General features: G+C 54.9%; 1 protein-coding gene across 4 annotated transcripts in view; it reads right to left on the bottom strand.

The window, feature by feature from the left end:
• SEPTIN9 (septin 9) overlaps window positions 1-14,317 on the bottom strand; it is a 196,577-nt gene that overhangs the window by 149,390 nt on the left and 32,870 nt on the right. The window contains exon 1 of one of the 4 annotated variants that reach the window (XM_082442689.1): window positions 467-593. The exons of the other annotated variants lie outside the window; for them this stretch is intronic. Within the exon in view, the coding sequence (XP_082298815.1) occupies window positions 467-578 (112 nt within the window). The 5' untranslated portion in view covers window positions 579-593. Of the gene's footprint in view, window positions 1-466; window positions 594-14,317 lie in introns of those variants that run through there. 4 annotated transcript variants of the gene reach the window in all.

Raw genomic sequence — 14,317 nt, 5'->3', positions numbered from 1 at the left:
GCCCCAGATTAACGCGGCCTCGTGCCTCTCCACACGCACCCCTCGGCCCAGCATTCAATCCTTGGGGAGGCTCAGGGCAGGCAAGTCCCAACTCGTGCAGATTTGCTGAGGTGCTAAGCCGGCCAGACTTCAAGAGTTTTCTAAGAGGGAGTGGCAGGCGGCCGTCCTATCACTGCCAGGTCACGGTGCTCTAGGGTCTGCTGCCTGGATGACCAGGCCGTCCTACAGAGGACGGCAGGGACACCCACGTTGGCCCAGCGGAGGCCTTCCCCACGGACAGTGAGACACAGTGGAGAAGAGCCTGCAGAGCCGGAGGGGCCCAGGTTGCACCCGCCTGCAGCCTCTGCCATCCAACATGCACCCAGAATGCTGGGGTCAGATGGGCTGGCTCCTCCCCTGCAGTCCTCCAGAGAGATTATTCACTCCTTCATTCACTCCACAAACCCACCCTTAAACTATGACCAACCAGGAGTGAATGCAGTCAGCTTTGTTTCAAAAGGTTCCAGAGCCCTGAGCAGGGCGGCCTGCAGACCTGGTCTTCCGGTCCAGCTCCCCCGGGGCACACGCACTCTCCACATCTGCAGGATGACTCAAGAGCTGACAAGATGGGAGAGGTCTGTCCTTCAGGGCCTGGTATTGACAGATACCTGCCGCTAAGCCCTGGCCTCTTTCTGGGCTGGGGAGGACGCCAAGACGGCCCCAGTTTTAGCTGAACTCACCCACCGTGTAAATAACGCTGCAAGAGATGCACGTGACATGCGGTTCTGATGGGGGGGTGAACACCAGGGCCTGGGGTGACTGGCGAGGCTTCGAGGAGACAGGGGGCCAGGAAGGGGGGTGGCAAGCTGACCCTTGAAGGAGGGCCAGGTGGACACGGGGCTCTCACAGCCACTTCCAATGCCAAGGCTCCATGACAACCACGGGCTTGACATCCATTCTCCCCCTCACTCAACATGACCATCCCACGAAGCAGGTGTTACCACCCCCATTTCACAGATGAGGGAAGAGAGGTTCAGAAGCCCTGAAGTTGTCGAGTCTCCTACAAAGCCCCCAGCCCCACCCCAGCCACGACGGGGACCGTGATGGTTGACTGTACGTGTCAGTTTAACTGGATCATGGGGTGCCCAGATATTTGGCTAAACACTACATCTGGCCCTGTCTGTGAGGGTGTTTCTGGATCAGATGAACGTTTGATTGGTGGGCTGGGTAAAGCAGGTCACCTCCCCAATGTGGGTGGGCATCTTCTAATCCCTGGAGGGCCTGAACAGTACAAAAGGCAGAGGAAGGGAGAATTGTCTGCCTGACCACGTGAGCTGGGGCACCCATCTTCTGCCCCAGGACTGAGCACCAGCTCCCCTGGTTCTCAGTCCTCAGACTTGGACTGAATCCACCAGTGGCTTCCCTAGGTGTTCAGCTTGCAGACAGTAGACGGTGGATTCCTCAGCCTCCATAATTTCATGAGCCAATTCCTCATGATGACTCTCTCCCTCTCTCTCCCCTACTGGCTCTGTTGCTCTGACGAACCCTGACTATCAGCGGCCTCACAGGGCAGAGATGCGAGCATCCTTCCCCAGCGCCCCCTTGACACTGATGAGAAGTCTGCCCCCCTGCTGAGTGATGATCGCTCCATCCTTCCTCAAAAGTCCAATCAGGATGGTGATTCCAGGCTGGTCCTGCCAGACAGACAGGCTGGATGGACCACAGCCTCAGACCTGCGCGGGGCAGGAGGGCCCAGCATCCAGCTCCCAGAACTGACCGCCCCTTAAGCCCAGGAGAGGGCAGGTCCAGAGTGGCTCTGGTGGGGCTGCCCAGGGCTGGGGAGGAGAGGGAGGTGGGGACAGGCACGGGTCCCAGGGCTGCTGAGAGGGCAGAGGAGTGAGTGTGGGTATCCCCGGCCCCAGCTCCAGCCTCACTTCCACCATGGCTGTGACCTCCCTCCAGACGCCTAACTGGGGTCTGCACTGCATACAATGATACACGAGAACTCCCAACATCTGTCCCCCGACGCCACACATGCACACGATGAGCTACTTAGAGGTCAGCTGTCTGGGCTGAAAGTGGCACCAATGAGCGACAGCTGAGCCCGTAAATCCAGTGAATCCCCAGTATGGAAACAGCGTGGCAAGGAATGGAGAAGGATCGGCCACACATTCCTGGGGATCTAGTCACTTCCGGCCGCGCGTCCCCCCAGGCCAGCTGGGCGCCCACCCTCGCCCCCGCCTCTGGCTTCTGGACAAAGATAAAAATGAAGAGGGTCTGTTCAGGTTAAACCCCAACCCCAGGCATCTGATCCCCAAGAACCAAACCCATGGTCAGGGTGGAGACATGGTAATGAGGAAAACAGCATCTGTTTCAGATTTCTCCGGTGGAGTTATGTTTTATTTACACTGTTTATTTTTCAGATTTCCCAAAACGTGCAGCTGGTGCCAGGCAGCCCCTGGCACAGAGAAGACGCCAAGCCTGCTCCCTTAATAAAGAATGGGAAGCAGCCGCCCGGGGTTCCCGCGCTCCAACCAGCGTCCCGCCCAGGGCCGCCTCCACCGCAGCCCTGGGAGAAACCCCAGAACAAGAGCAGCTGCAATTCAGTTCCTTGGACCTAACTACTGAGGCCTGTGTCCGAGACCAGCGAAGAGGTGGCCAGAAAAGCCTCCAAGACATCTAAAGGCTCAGTCCTTCCAGTTGAGAACTGAGTTATTTTTATGTGATTTTTAAATAAAACATACTCGGAAAGAGAGGAGATGATTTGAAGTTTAGCTCTCTGGCGACATCCCAGACCAAATTATTTGAGTTCTCAGAGGCCAAGGAGGCAGGAAAGCCTGCAGTCAGATGAACAGAGTTCGAATCCAGACCTTGCCAGGCGCTCACTGCAGGCCCCAGGAAACAACCTCCCCTTTCCAAGCCTCAGCTTCCCCATCTGCAGAATGGGGACAGAGATGGGGATTACTCACAGGTGACTAAGACTAAACGAGGTCACACATGGTAGGCACTCAGCACAGTGCCTGGCACAAAATGAACACTCAGTAGATATTATCATTATTAGCATATTATATATTATATACTAATATAAATTATTATTATTATTATCATACGCCAGCCACATACACCAGCCTGTACCCAGGGATCTACAATCGGAAATTAACAAAGCTTGGCTGCCCTGTGCTAATGCATTAGACAAAATGTAAGTTATAACCAAGGCACCTTGCATGTTGTAGCCAGGACACTGCTACCCCAAGAAAGGTTACCAGGAGTCCTATTTGACTCCCTCCCAACTAAGGGGAGCTGAAAACCCTCCCAGCCTCCAGGATGGACTGCACATCAGAGGAAGACGGGGGGCGAGGGGGGGGCAGTTTCCGCGATCCAGAGAAAACAGTCAGGATTTGGGGGGACTCAGAATCCCGGTGCCCTCCCACACCTGGCCACACCAGAAACTCCCCAACTGGTGTCTGGGCTCACCTAGGCCAGGGCAAAGGCCATTTCACAAATGTTCATGAACTACAGGCCAGTGACAAACACCAGTCAGGTTTCCCACGTGGAGGCCACGAGATTAAAACACACTTCAGATGAGATGAAGCAAAAGACAGGAGAAGGGAGTGGGGACTCACTGCTGGTTGGTGTCCCACAGAGAATGAAAAGGCAGCATTTCAAATAGGAAAGAAGATGGCCAGACACAGAGATGGGGCTCCTTGGTCCTGGAGAGAAAGGGGAGGATGCTGGGCAGGGGGAGGAGACCTGGGATGCCCTGCGGAGCATTTCCTGGTAGAACCAGCACTCGGGGTGGGGAGTCACCACTGCAGCCTGACGGCGGGGCCCCCCCTCCAGGTAAACAGCCCCGTGCCCTCCCTGCCCCTTCGCCACAGATGGGCCAGGTGCGGCCCCACCAGGCACAGGAGCCTGGCAGACCTGTGCTGGCCCCGCGTCTAGGAGCCTGGATGCCCAGCTCATGGGTGTTCCCCTGTGCATATAATTTGGGGAGCCTGGATAAGAGAGAGAAGGATACAGTTACTGGGAAGACCTTTTGTTTTTTCCTTTCAGCCAAATTTTTATGATAGATCCTGGTATCGTAAGATACAAGGTTAAACGGGCACTGAGAATCTAACTAGACTCCGGAGGTAGTGTATTATTATTATTACGTTAATGATGGGGAACCCACGCCCCAGCATCCTCTCCTACCGGAGTCGCAGAGCCACCGTCCCCACCCATAATCAGGGTGGCCGTCCCCAACCCTCCTGGGGTCTCACACAGCCCAGACATCTTAGCCCAAGGACGGGGGCAGAACAGGAAGCAGGCGGTCTCCAGCGGAGGGTGACTTGGCCCCATGAACACACTCGTGCACACACACACACACGCAGACACACACCCTTCTGCTCTTGTGCCAGCAATGAGTGGTGCTGGACAGCCCTTCCCAGCCAGAAAGCCACCATTTTCTCAAAAGGGAGCTTTGCAGGAAGGGGCGCTGTGCAAACTCGTGCACAAATACCCATTTTCAATAATGACAGGAGCTTATCTACAGAATGGAATCAATTCTCAATTTTTTCTTAAAAATCATGAGAGTCCCTCCAGAAGGGACCTCGGCCAGGAGCCTCCTGCCTCTCTGGCTGCCCCCAGGACCACAGTCTTCCCCCTTCTCCTGAGGCCGGGGGGAGCCAGCACTGGTATCCCCCTCTCAGGCCGGGGAAGTGCCAGCAGCTCCTGCATGTGGAGGGCTCTGCCCGGCAGGCTGCAGCATCACCAGACGGCCAAGTCCATCACACGACATCAGTGCTGACCAAGGACCCACAGAGCCCTTCCCTTGAAGGTTCACCAGTTGGGCGTCTGGACTCTGGGTCCAACTCGCATAAAAGACATTGCCGTCTAAAGTACACAACACTCAGATAAATCTGAATTTCAGATAAACAATGAACAATTTTAAGCATAAGTGTACCCCGCATCCCTCGCCCTTCCCAGGCTCTCTTTAGTGGCAGAAGAGCTGGCCTCTGCAGGCTGAGGTCTCCAGGTCCCCACGTCTGTAGCCTTTTGGCTGGATTCAACCTATAGGAGGAGACTGGAAGGTGGGAGCCAGGGAGAACCAGGGTAGATCTCTCCCCCGCTTTCTGCCTTGGAAGGTTTCTCCAGCAGCAGTTTCTGTCTATTCTGCAGCTGCAGCTCCCACCAGGCTGGCCTTTGTCCAGCCTCCCGTCAGGTGACCCTGGTCCCTGGATTCTGATAACACGCCTTCCTCTCTCTGATCCTCTGATTGCGGGTGGTGGGGTGCGGTAGTGGCTCCCCCAGGCTCATCTCTGGTTGTCCCCAGGAAGCTAAGGAACCTCAAGCACCAGGGCCCTTGGCTCATGTGCATCCCTTTCAAGGCACTGAGAAGGGCCATAGCGTTTTTGTGAAACTTGCAAAACAGAAGATAGTTTAACCCCAATCAGTTAAGATTGCTGTCCCTTTCTTCTCTGAGTTCCTGCCCATCACCCTTTCTCCTGTGTAAGGTACCAGTGGAGGGATTGTTGGCATTTGGGGGCTCCTGCTAAGGAAAAGTTGAATTGGAAAGATATTAAGCTTGAATTTAGTTGGGTTTTATTTACATAGTTCACAGCTATTTCCATGCATAGTTAAGTGACTACTCGTCGCCCCAATGTGCAAGGCCAGGAGTACTCCTTCCGTGTACTTTCCCGAATCTGTCTACTGTGCAGAATCTGAAGGGATAAGATATGAACGTGTCCTGCAGTACCTGGTGCCGGAAAAACGTGGGCAGTGGGGGAGAGCAAGATTTGAAACGTATGGAGCCAGAAGCTAGTCTATGGGAAATTGTTCCAATCACCAGATATAAAGTTGTAAGCAGAGAATTCAATTCTCTTCAATGTCGACTCAAAAGAGAAAGTATCTCTGGTCAGAAAGAAATGCAATAATGCATCACATACAGTTACAAATGCCCCATACTTGTCTATTTCTTTCTGGATGGGAATCACATAAAATGGAATTTATCAGAATTCTTGTGTTTGTAGGGTGAAAAACAGCAGCAGTACCACAAACTCTTGAGTTAAGCCACCCTTTTTCATGCATCCCAACTACCAAAAGTAAAAATTAAATTCTGATTAACCAGGAAGATGAATTAACTTTCTATTCACTCAACAGAAAATGATATTACATAGTCATCATATAAAGAAGTGATCAAACAATATGCAGCCAAAAAAATGTAGGGAAAAAAATTACTTTGGAGATAGGACAAGTAGTTGATTGATAAAAACATCGTTATTGGGGCTTCCCTGGTGGCGCAGTGGTTGAGAATCTGCCTGCCAATGCAGGGGACACGGGTTCGAGCCCTGGTCTGGGAAGATCCCACATGCCGCGGAGCAACTGAGCTCGTGAGCCACAACTACTGAGCCTGTGCGTCTGGAGCCTGTGCTCCGCAACAGGAGAGGCCGCGATAGTGAGAGGCCCGCGCACCGCGATGAAGAGTGGCCCCCGCTTGCTGCAACTAGAGAAAGCCCTTGCACGGAAACGAAGACCCAACATTGCCAAAAATGAATAAATAAATAATTAAATAATTTAAACAAAAATTGTTATTTTTCTGGATTTGGGGATGCTTATGAAATTTGCCCGTTGTTTAAATTTTATAATTTGTTGTTACTTCTTTTCTCACTCTTAACAAACAACCCCATTCATACCTTCAAAGGTGTATAAACCCCACCCAACCCCGGCTGCCTCCTTATGCTTGATTTGGCTTTTCTATCATCTGTACACTTGAGTCCTTCTGTTCTAAATCCTGGAGTGGTTTCTGTTTCCTGGTTAGACCCCGGTTCACACGCCATGAACAAATTGCACAGGTGAGAAAGATGAGCAGCCTGACAAAGTAGGGCCAATGGACCAAGGGGGAAATCGTGGATACGGTGCAGGATGGTTAGCGATCAGAAATAGCTGACAACAGCAAACGGAGCCGCAAGGGCACGCCCCAGAATACGGGAAAGGCTGCATCAGTCTTCAAGCCCTTCTGTTTAATGGGCACCAAGTCACCAAAGAGGTACACGTGTTTCACTCAACCTGTCGACGGTCGTGAGATTATAATGCAAGGATATATTAATACATAGAGAGAGGTGCAATTAGGGACTGAGGGGCGGAGGCCCTGGGAGGGAAGATGGGAGGTGAGAGAAACAAAAGAGCGGCCACGGAGGGTCGGCCATTCAGGCAGCACTGTTGACTGGCCTGGGGCGCCTGGAGATTCCAGAAGAAACCACTGCCCAGGTAACCCGGCAGCAGAACGAATGATCTCCAGGAGAGAGGTGGCTGGTCACCTGGGGGCAGGTGGCCCATCGCCAGGACTAGGACATTCAGGCTGGCCCAAGGAAGCAAAGAGACACCTCCTAGGGTGCATGAACATCCCGTAGGGGCCAAAGAAGAGAGGGAGAGAAGGAGAGGCAGGGCGGTAGGGGGGAGCTCCTGGCATTACGCGCCAGTCAGAGAGAGGAATCACAGACCGTGGGCAACGGGCAGATCTTTTAAAGGACAAGTAAACCCTGGGACTTCTCAGTGGCTCTAAGCAGGCTGATAATCAGGGCAAATGGCATTTTCTGTTCATTTTAAACCTCTTAATAAAATGCTGTGTTAAGAACACTTATTTGGTTTTTGGAGCAACCCCAGGAATGCTGGAAAAGGGAATCATCACGGGCAATATTTTATTAAATTAATTGCCAGCAAAAATTTCCAGTATCCAGCCAGCTCATGTCTCACAGCTCTAAGCACGGCTACTGTAACATCTGCCGCTCAGCACAGCAGGAACACTCCGTTCAGGGTCATGGGTGCACATCACCAAGGAAGAGCGCCAACGTCAGCAGAACGTTTAAGAGCTCTGGTGAGAGGATGGCTAAATAAATTTGGGACCATCCTCTCTGAAGAGCCGTTCAAACTGTGATCAGGGAATCCATGCGTGAGATCTGATTTCAAGTGAAAAGTGCAGAGTTAAAAACGATTTGTACAGAGAATACGCAACTCTGTGAAAAAAAAAACATATACCTTTGATAGTTAAATCAAACGATGCCGTCCTGTGCGTGTGGAAACAAGTACTAAAGGGAACACAGAAAGCAATGTTGTAACCGATGGGATTGGATAATTTGTCCTTTTAATTTCCTGCTCACACTGTTTGGTAACAAGTAATGAACAAAGTGAACAACCAAATAAATAAAGGCAAAAGACAAAGAAGAGAGACACAGCATATCTGAGAAAGCTTTCCTTTAAAAAATAAAGCACAGGCTTGGCGGCTAGAGTGTCAATCCCCAGCTACCAGGAAGGCGCGGCCACCAGGATGACCCACTCCCCGTTGCTGAGGGTCTGTTGACCACACCTCAGGAACCTAACATTGACGAGAAACCCACCACCTCCTCCCCTCCAGTCCCATGCCGTCGCCACTGTGTGTACTCGGCTGTTATTCCACCACCTGGTGTCCCCACGGTGTCTACACCGGGTCACCTCTGCACAAAAACCCACCACCTGTCCTTCAACACACACGTTGGACCCTGTAGCTGGAGTCAAAGTCACGTGCTCATTAGTGAGTTTTGCAAACCACCTTCCACATCCCTCCGGGTTGATTAGCCTAGTCCTTAGGCTGGAAGATGACAGGGGCTGGATTTAACCCGCTTCCAAGTGGCTTGGGTTACAGAACCATTATTCTCCCACTGGGCCCCGATCCTGGTGGAAACAGAAGGCACAGTCCAGGGGAGGGCTGTGAAAGCCCCAGGATGCAGATCAGATCAGATTGATCTGCAGGACAAGCCCGAGGCGGCCTGCCAGCTTGCCCCTTCCCAGGTCTTCCTGGTAACCATGCTCGCTGGGAGTGATCCCCAGCCCGGGCAGTCTCCACTGCTGCCCCGACACGCCTGGCCCGGCTGGGACAAGGGGCCCAGGCACGGCTCTCAGGGAGATCTAGGGTGGACGTGGCCAGCCCCCGGTTTCCAGGTACAGCCTTGGGGCACCCGGGGGACCCAGCCACAGCCAAGGCTTCACTGCATGCCCTTTAAGAGTCTGGGGAGGCGCAAGCCCTCCCCAGGAGCCAGAAAGAGGGCAACGACCCCCCATCCCTCACCGGGAAAGGGAGACTCCTCCCTCAGCCCCGCCTCTGAAACCCTGGGCCAGGGAGGGTGCTACTCCCCAGGGAGAGTGATCTGGCCCTTCTTGCCCCACCCAGCACTTCGAGGGGCCCCTGGGAAGCTGGGGTCCACACATGCAGGCCGGAGCGACCATTCAGGGTTCCTCTCCCCATCACAAAGCTAGCATCGTTCAGAGGATGACCGTGACTCTCATTCCTGCCAGAGGCAGCCTGGGCCAAGGGCCGCCCTGAGACGTGGGATCATCTTACTCTCCCCGCCGTTGCCCCTTTCCCCGTCCCGGAGGCCTGCAGGCTGCCAGCAGTCACGCTTCGCAGAACCAGGTCAGATTAGGCCTGGAACAAAGCTCAGTTGTTGCAAGGCTTCCAAGAGGCCGCTGACAGCAGGACGCCTGGAGCCGCCTCGCCCACTGTGGGCAGCGGCTCAATGCCCCCCTTCACGTGGGCTGCAAAGGGGCCCGGGCCCAGGGCGGGCACAGGGAGATAAGACAGAGAGAAACTGGGCTGGGAGCAGAGTGCCACACTCAGCCCAGGAGACCCGAGGCCAGGCCACCCTTCCAGAGCAGTGCTGAGAGCCACCAGCATGCAGGAAGGAGGCACGGAGCCGGCACTCAGTGGCACCCGGCAGACACTTCTGGAATGAATGACTGAACCTACAGGGAGACTCAAAACAGGCCAGGGACCTTGGGGAGACAGGCACCCCCCAGCTCAACCTGGCTGCTGCAGCTTCTGGGCCCAGTTACAGCTGCCCAACAGGGAAGGGGCAGGGACGGCCAGCCCACCGGCCTCGGGGACGCTTCAGTTCTCCCATCGAAGCTCAGTGCGCCATGGTCCCAGGCCTGACCGCAGTAGCCCCGACCCCAGGGCCCTGTGCCCACCAGGACAGGTTCCCTTTGGTTAGTGCTTCTGGACCAGGCAACCTCTGGCAGCTGCCACTGGGACTCTCTGGCCAAGGTCTCTCCTGGAGCACAGTGGGGGCTGTGATCTTGTGTGCTCCACGCCCACGCAGGTCCGCTGGGGGCTTCACCCGGCCATTAGCACCCACTGGTCCCCCATAAATCCCCCAGCAACGCCGACGGCCGGGGTGTCCCAAAGTAATAGCTTCAACAAGGGTGTAGGAGCTCAGCATGTCACCTCCCTCCCCACCCAACCGCTCACACCCCCCAGGCCTGGGGTATCTCTCTCCAGCCCCCCTCCCCGCAAGGCCACCAGCTGGATCCGCCCAGGAACTGGCACTCACTTGTCGTCCCAGGGCCAGGCCCTGCACTGCTGTTTGCTGAACCCTTCTTATCAAGTACATCTTAAGCAAACTCCAGAGCCCATGCAACGCTGCTCACAGACAAACAGCAGTGCGTGCGGAAACGAGGTCCCCCTCCCACGTCCCATCCATGTGGGATGAGTCCCAGAGGAGCGCAGCCCAAACAGCTGGGTGGAGGATGGGAAGTGCCTTTTTCCTGCTGTTGGGGTCCCTGGGGAGATGTCCTCTGCTGCTGACACCCACACGGGAGCTCCAGGCACGTGGCCAGCCCGCCCTTCCACCTGGACATAAACTCCAGACCCCTGCTCCTGAGCAGCGAGCCGGTGTCCCTTCTGCACCTGTCCTGGCTTGAACTGGTCACCCAGGGGGCTCCAGGAGGAAGGTGGGCTGTCTCAAACTCAGGCACGTTGCCAGGTGCATGGCACTCAGTTCTCGGAACCCCTCTGGGCAGGCTGGGGATAGGCTGATGGGCAGGTGACTGTGGTCTGGGGTGAGCCAGAAGGGCGGGCAGACAGGAGCTGGCCTCCCTCCTCTGCAACAGGCCGGGAAGGATTCAGGCTCTGCCAGCTCCCCCAGCTCCCCCAGCTCCCCCAGAAGTGGGGGATCTCGAGGTCCACAGGGGTCCACGATCCTGGGCACAAGTCCAAGGGGGCCATGGACTGACTGCCACAGTTGGCTCTTCCTCTCCGCCCAGGTCCCTGCAGGAGCCAGAGCAAGCAGGCTGGGGCGTGAGGAGAGGGAGGCGGGGCAGCAGGAGGGGGCGGGGGCGCAGGGCGAGAAGGGGAAGGAACCGGCCTTCGCGCACTCCCCTCCTCGCCCTCACCCGGGGCTAGCGCTCTGGGGACGTGCTCTCCTCTCCTTCCCAGAACTCAGCTCCCGGAGCGCCGGGCGTGGGGAAGGCCTCTCGCTGGCTAATCTCTCTAACCCGCCTCCTCTGGGTGCAGCCTACCGCCTTGCCCAGGCCTCTGAGTCGCTAGTGCAAGGGCTTTTTAACCTTTGGTAGGCCAGGTACCTCTTCGGGGATCTCCTGAAAGCCACCAAGCATCTCCGAATAATTCCCAAGTGCACACTGGTCTGATTTTACTCCCCATTTCTGTGGCTCACGGGCCTCGGCTATAAGCGTCTGCGCCACTGAGAATTCCCAGGGGAGCCAGGGCCACTGAAAGGCAGGCTCCACGTGAGCTGGTATGCAACCAGAAGCCCCAAATTCAGGACGCCGGAGGGGTTCAGAGAGCAGCCCGCTCTGACAGCAAGGGGCTGGGGGAGAAGCCTGGGCCGCCCTCCTGGCCTCCAAACCAGCAGAGGCCCAGGGAGGGTGCCGGCAGCCCCCAGGCATCCTGGCAAAGGCGGTAACACACCGTCTCCTCGTCCTTCGTCCTTCCTGCCATTGATAAGGGTAATGAAGACAAGGGCAGGAAGTTATGGACGGAGCAGGCATTTTCAAGCCTTTTATGCAGCAATTCATTTCATCTTGACAACCAGTTGGCATCGTCCCTGTTTAACAAATGAGGCCAAGGAGACACCTGAGATCAAGTACCTTGCCCCACATCGAGGAGGTGCCAGCCTACGATTTAATTCCAGGAGCCCGTGCTATGAACCACTGGGCCACACCGCTTGCAGCTCTGCCCCGTTGGAGCATCAGGTGAGGTAGATCCAGGAAGGGTGTGGAGCAGAACTGGAGCTACCAGACAGAGCCTGCCCCCACACACCCGCCTGGCATCCTGCAGCCCCACTGGGCATTCGCTTTGTTCCCCACTTAGAAGGGCCCTTTTTATTCTCCACCTTCTCAGAGCTGCTCACTCCTCAAGGCCCAGTTCAATCTTGCCTCTCCCGGAAACCTCCCGCCTGGGCATTTGGAGCCTGTACTGCTCGGGAGGGGGTTGGGGGGTGTTAAGCAGCCGGGGTCCCACCTGCATCCTGCCTCCCCAATGAGAATGCAGCTTCCCTGCAAGCAAGGACCACGTCTTTCCATCATCTTTGTACCGTGGAGGCCCCGGCTGCACAGGCCTAACACATAATGTGTGTCCAGTGAATGTATATCTAAGGCACTCGGGATCCCCTCAAACGTTTTGAAAATTCCCCACTTTTCAGAGACTCGTGAGTGTTCAAGCCAGCTCTACCGAGAACATATTTGATTTATTTTGGAGCCCATAAACAGGTCCAGAAGCAATCATCCCACTCAACCCAGGTGAAAAATAAAAGCCCTCCTCGTTGGCTGTCCTTGAATTTTTGACACTGGGAATTTTTCACAGTTTGCTGCTTTCCTTAATTTCATGGCATTGATGTTACATAGGGGTCAGTCTGACTTCTGCAAAATGCCTCTCCTGGGAACCGGGCGGGGGCGGCACTAAGAGAACCAGAGCCCCTCAGAATGGGTCCAAGCAGCCACCCCGCCCCTGGGCTGGCCCCCTCCAGCCCGACCCCACACAACTGCAACAGAGTGACCCAGCTCGCCTTGGACCATCGCCAGGAGGAGAACAAGCTGGAAGAGGTCCAAGCCCTTCCAGGCCCATCCTCCAGGGCCCTGCCCCTTCAGGTAAACACTGGAGCCACGGAGGCTGCCTTTACAAGAGCTGATTCCTACCCACCCATGAACTCTACTTCTAACTACTGCAAAAACCTTCGTCTTCTTTTTTTGTTTTTTAATTTGCCAGGGCAGGAGGGGGCAGGTGTGGAGGAGAACAGACATCGAGCCTGCCCCAGAGGCCCTCTGGCATCTGTGTAGGAGGGTCTCAAAGTCCCCCCAGGGAAAGGCCAGCTGAGGGGGGGGCCCTGGTGGCCCCCACTGTCCAGACTGACCAGCAGGAGGCAAAGTTCAAGAGCCAAGGGCAAGAGCCAGCTGGGGTCCCTGGGCCACACTGGGCTGCAGAACCCAGGGAAAGGGCCATCTCAAGTATTTGGAGCATGTTGGGGAGGGAGGCTGCGCGCCAAACCCCAGCGCACGCCACCTGGAAGCCCCCTCCTCCCCCACCATTACATCAACGCTCCCACGCTCCTGAGACCGAGCTGTGAGCAGGCTGTCTGAGGGCCATGCTGTTTGCAACAGGGGGTGAAAGTTGAAATTCTATGCCACTGGCCCGGAAAGCCATTTTAGGGGAAGTTCTGAGTAACCCTCTTTGAGACGAGTTATTCTTTACTTGTTTTCCTTTCTGAATGTGGAAAGCAGGAAGAGACTGGAAAAAATGACCCAAAGGAAGGGTCAAAAAATGACCCCCAAAATGGCCCAAATGACCTCTTCAGCTCCAACTAAGTACCATGACTCTGTCCTCTTATGAAGAAAAATTAATTCATGAGTCCTTGGCAGAAAACTTCATGTCCGAATAGATTAAGGGGAGGAACATGAGGAGAAATTTTTCAGGGTTAGCAGAAGAAGAGATGCTGTTTATAATTTGACAACTGAGGAAGACAAAGGATCCTGCCTGGATCCTTTGGGGAAAATATCACCAAGAAAAAAAGGGAAATAAAAAAGAACAGAGGGCTTCCCTGGTGGTGCAGTGGTTAAGAATGTGCCTGCCAGTGCAGGGGACACAGGTTCGAGCCCTGGTCCAGGAAGATCCCACATGCCGCGGAGCAACTAAGCCCGTGCGCCACAACTACTGAACCTCCGCTCTAGAGCCCACGAACCACAACTACTGAGGCCCACACGCCTAGAGCCCGTGCTCCGCAACAGGACAGGCCATGGCAGTGAGAAGCCTGCGCAGTGCAGCGAAGAGGAGCCCCCGCTGGCCACAACTAGAGAAAGCCCCAGCGCAGCAACGAAAACCCAAGGCAGCCAAAAATAAATAAATAAAATAATTTAAAAAAAAAAAAAAAGAACAGAGATCTTGATTACACTTAACCTGCCCTTCAAGGCTCATGGCCTCAGTTTACCCATCCATAGAATGGAACTTCAGAGTACCCAAGGGGGAAATGGTTATAAAGGATCCTGTGCACATGATAAGAACTGGTCAGGCCCCCTCCACCTATGTGAGGTCAGGCCT

The sequence above is a fragment of the Balaenoptera physalus genome, assembly GCF_965194825.1.
Source record: "Balaenoptera physalus genome assembly, chromosome: 20".
Taxonomy (NCBI): Eukaryota; Metazoa; Chordata; class Mammalia; order Artiodactyla; family Balaenopteridae; genus Balaenoptera; species Balaenoptera physalus.
Note: the sequence above shows the minus strand (reverse complement) of the source record. Positions and strands in the feature narration are given on the sequence as shown.